Source organism: Cebus imitator, unplaced genomic scaffold (assembly GCF_001604975.1).
Source record: "Cebus imitator isolate Cc_AM_T3 unplaced genomic scaffold, Cebus_imitator-1.0 Scaffold356, whole genome shotgun sequence".
Taxonomy (NCBI): domain Eukaryota; kingdom Metazoa; phylum Chordata; class Mammalia; order Primates; family Cebidae; genus Cebus; species Cebus imitator.
Window position 1 is genome coordinate 2,502,995 of NW_016107671.1, and position 3,895 is coordinate 2,506,889.

The 3,895-nt window shown below is 49.0% G+C and overlaps 1 protein-coding gene across 1 annotated transcript in view; it reads right to left on the reverse strand.

Annotated features, from left to right (window-relative positions):
• WDR62 (WD repeat domain 62) overlaps positions 1-3,895 on the reverse strand; it is a 48,990-nt gene that overhangs the window by 10,499 nt on the left and 34,596 nt on the right. The window contains exon 19 of the mRNA XM_037730699.1: positions 2,754-2,887. Coding sequence (XP_037586627.1) covers positions 2,754-2,887 — 134 coding nt within the window. The remainder of the gene's footprint in view (positions 1-2,753; positions 2,888-3,895) is intronic.

The following is a 3,895-nucleotide window of genomic DNA, read 5'->3' on the forward strand; positions in this document are numbered from 1 at the left end:
GTTGACCAGGATGGTCTCGATCTCTTGACCTTGTGATCCACCCGCCTCGGCCTCCCAAAGTGCTGGGATTACAGGCTTGAGCCACCGCGCCCGGCCTAATGAAACTTTTAAAGTAAAATAAAATAACCCCAGGACCCAGTGGTGCTACTCGTTAGCCTCTGTCCTGGAGAAATCTTCACATTTTGAGGAGGCCTAGGAGTGGTCTCCATCCCCATAGCCTCATGAACAGGGGTGTGCAATCAGGAAAGACCTAAATGCCCACCTGGAGGGGAAAAACTTAACATTTCGGAGGCCTCTGCTTTGTATTCACCAACAAACAGGTGCATGAGAGACTTTGCAGAGGAAAAAGATTACGGACAATATCTGCAGGAGAATTCAATTTATTATTTTTCATTTTTTTGAGACAGAGTCTCACTCTGTCACTAGGCGCCAGGCTGGAATGCAGTGGCACGACTGTGGCTCACTGCTACCTCTGCCTCCCAGGTTCAAGCAATTCTCCTGCCTCAAGTCCCTCAAGTAGCTGGGATTATAGGCATGCTCTACCAGGCCTGGCTAATCTTTGTATTTTTAGCAGAGATGAGATTTCACCATGTTGACCAGGCTGGTCTTGAACTCCTGACCTCAGGTGATCCACCTGCCTTGGCCTCCCAAAGTGCTGGGATTACAGGTGTGAGCCACCAGACCTGGCCATAATTCAGTTTATGACCTAAGTGATATGATGTGTCTCCCATGGTTGTGCACAGAGGTAGATCAGCATGTAGGAAAAGGCCTGTAAGAATTCATAACATGAGAATAAAAGGGGCCAACCTACGGAGGACACTGGATTGGGTATGAGGGTGGTGACAAGGAAAATGAGCTTGCTCTGCAACGTTTGATTTTCCCAGGGTGTCTTCTTGCCTTGCTGCTGCCTTCCAGTCAGCCCCTGCCTTTGTCTCCCTTATTGGGAGAGCCCAGCCTCACCCTAAAATGACCCAGCACTTATCACTGTTTCCCAGCTGCTCTCGAGGCTAGATGCATCATGCAATGGGACCTGAAGGAAGCCTGTGGGGACTTCTGGAAAACAGCGTCCTGTCTAAAGGGGATTCTTAGGAGAGAACATCTCACCTCTTCAACCACATCATTTATTCATTCATTTATTAAGACAGGGTCTCACTTTGTCACCCAGCCTGGAGTGCAGTGGCACAACACAGCTCACTGCAGCCTCAACCTCTGGTCTCAAGCAATTCTCCCGCCTCAGCCCCCGGAGTAGCTGGAACTATAAGGTGCACACCACTATACCCAGCTAATCTGTGTATATTTTGTAGAGACGAGATTTCGCTATATTGCCCAGGCTGCTCTTGAACTCCTGAGCTCAAGCAATCCACTCACCTTGGCTTCCTGAAGTGCTGGGATTATAGGCATGACCCACCGCACTCAGCCTCAAACACATCTTTGATGCCTGGTCAGGTGGTGTGAGTGGATGGCATTGACTACAGTCTCTGCCCTCAGGAGTGATCACATGCCCCAACCTGGACAACTTCAGCAACTGACTCAGAAGTGAGCACACAAGTCATACCAGGAACATGAGCCACACAACCCTGAGATGGCTTGAGCTTAGGAAAGAGGTGCTTTCTTCTCTATGGTGTTTTATAAACCTGTAGCTGCTGGGGGTATCTTTTCCCCTACTAAAGGGAGAGCTTGTCTGTCAGCAAAGCCGACATGAAGAAAAGCAGAGCCAAACGATACAAAAAAACACTTCCTTTTAACATCATCTTACCATCTGGATCCAGCCATGTTGAAAGCCAATCTTACTGAATTTTCAGGCACTAAAAAATTATCTTCCTGACTTAAACCTGGTTGCTTTTATAGTGAGAGTCTTGACTGATATGATTATTGAGTTTCTTTCTTTTTCTACAGACAGGGTCCCACTCTATTGTTCAGGGTAGAGTGCAGTGGTGTGATCATAGCTCACTATAACCTTGAATTCCTGGGCTCAAGCGATCTTCCTGCCTCAGCCTCCCAAGTAGCTGGGACTATAGGTGTGCACCACCATGTCTGGCCAATTTTTTTCTTTTTGTAGGAATGGGGTCTTGCTATGTGCCAGGCTGGTCTCAAACTCATGACCTCAAGTGAACCTCCTGCCTCAGCCTCCCATGTAGTCGGGACTACGGATGTGTGCCACTATGCCCGTCTAATTTCTGTTTTTTTTTTTTTTTTTTTTTCCAGAGATTGGCTTTGCTATGTTGCCCAGGCTGGCCTTGATCTCCTGGCTTCAAGTGACCCTCCCATTTCAGCCTCCCAAAGTGCTGAGATTCTAGGTGTGAGCTACCGTGCTCAGCCTGATTACTGAGTTTTATTTATTTTATTTTTATTACTATTTTTTTGAGATGGAGCCTCATTCTGTCACCCAGGCTGGAATGCAGTGGTATGATCTTGGCTTGCCGCAACCTCCAGCTCCCAGGTTCAAGCAATTCTCATGCCTCAGCTTCTCTAGTAGCTGGGACTACAGTCACACACCACCACGCCGGGCTATTTTTTTGTATTTTTAGTAGAGACAGGGTTTTACCGTATTGGTCAGGTTGGTCTGGAACGCCTGACCTCAGGTGATCCACCCGCCTTGGCCTCCCAAAATGCTGGGATTTCAGGCGTGAGCCACGATGCCCAGTTGATTGGTGAGTTTTAATATGTGCCAAGCCCTGTAAACAAAGTCATGGGCAAAACCCAGCAATAATTCCCTACATCGATATAGTTCAAAATAGGGCCCTTTTTCCAACCTGGATCCAAGCTGTCTTTGGATGGTGTCTTCAGCATCTCTTCTGGCTCACACTCTTCCTCCAGATCATCCTCTGTCTGCTCTCCAGGGCTCAGGGAGCGAATCTCACTAGGTGTGGACACATACGTATCCTGCCTAAAGCCAGGAATGAGGATGGTAAGGAGAGAATACAGGCAAATGGGCTGGTGGTAGAGACTTGCCTAGGGCCCAGACCTGTGCTAAGCTCCATGTGAACATATTCTTAGCTGCTGGTCAAGATGGTGCTGGCGAGTCTCTCACTGGACACCGCCTCCCCACTAGAACCACATCATCACAATTCATGAGATTAACAAAGGCTGGGCTCCAAACGAACACAAACTCTCCCAGGGCCACAGCAACGTGACAGAAAGCCAAGCAGACAGTGGGACTGCAGTCCTGTACTGGGCTCCCTGTAGGTGGTGGCAAGGACGGTGGCTCCTCCTGAGTGCAGGAAACTAAAACATCCTTGGCGTGAGGCAGGCACTGGAGTCAGGGCCCTGGTTCATGGCCTGGGGGTGGAATGGTATCTCCAATAGCACCTCAGGACCTCAGGATCAGTGGCCCATGCCAAGGCCTGATCCCTACAGTGCCCTGGGAGCCACATGGAGCCAATGGCAATGACAGACACACTCAGAGGCAGGAGAGAAGACAAATCAAAAAACCTCCCACTCAAAATTAGCAACACCCAAACCAAAACCTCAAATCAAAAAGTAGAACATGAGTTCACTGAAAATAAAACTGACTTTGCTACTTAAAGATTTAAAAAAGAAGTATGTTTAGAAGATTCAAAGAAGTGAACCTACAGCTTTCACATGGGAGTAAGAGGACATTGTGGCCCCACTGCAGCCCTCCCCTCAGACCCCTTGCCTGCCCACTCCTCCCCTCGGCTGGCTGGTCAGGGACCCCTCTGTTCCCACAGCCGCCTGGGGCATGCCCCATCACAGTGCTGAGAGGCTTGCCAAACACTTTGCTTTTGCACTTCAATACCCTTCTCGTGGCTGGACGTTGTGGCTCACACCTGTGATGCCAGCACTTTGTGAAGCCAACAAGGGAGGATCACTTGGGCCCAGGAGTTCAACACAAGCCTGGGCAACACAGCAAGACTGTGTCTCTATTATTTACGAA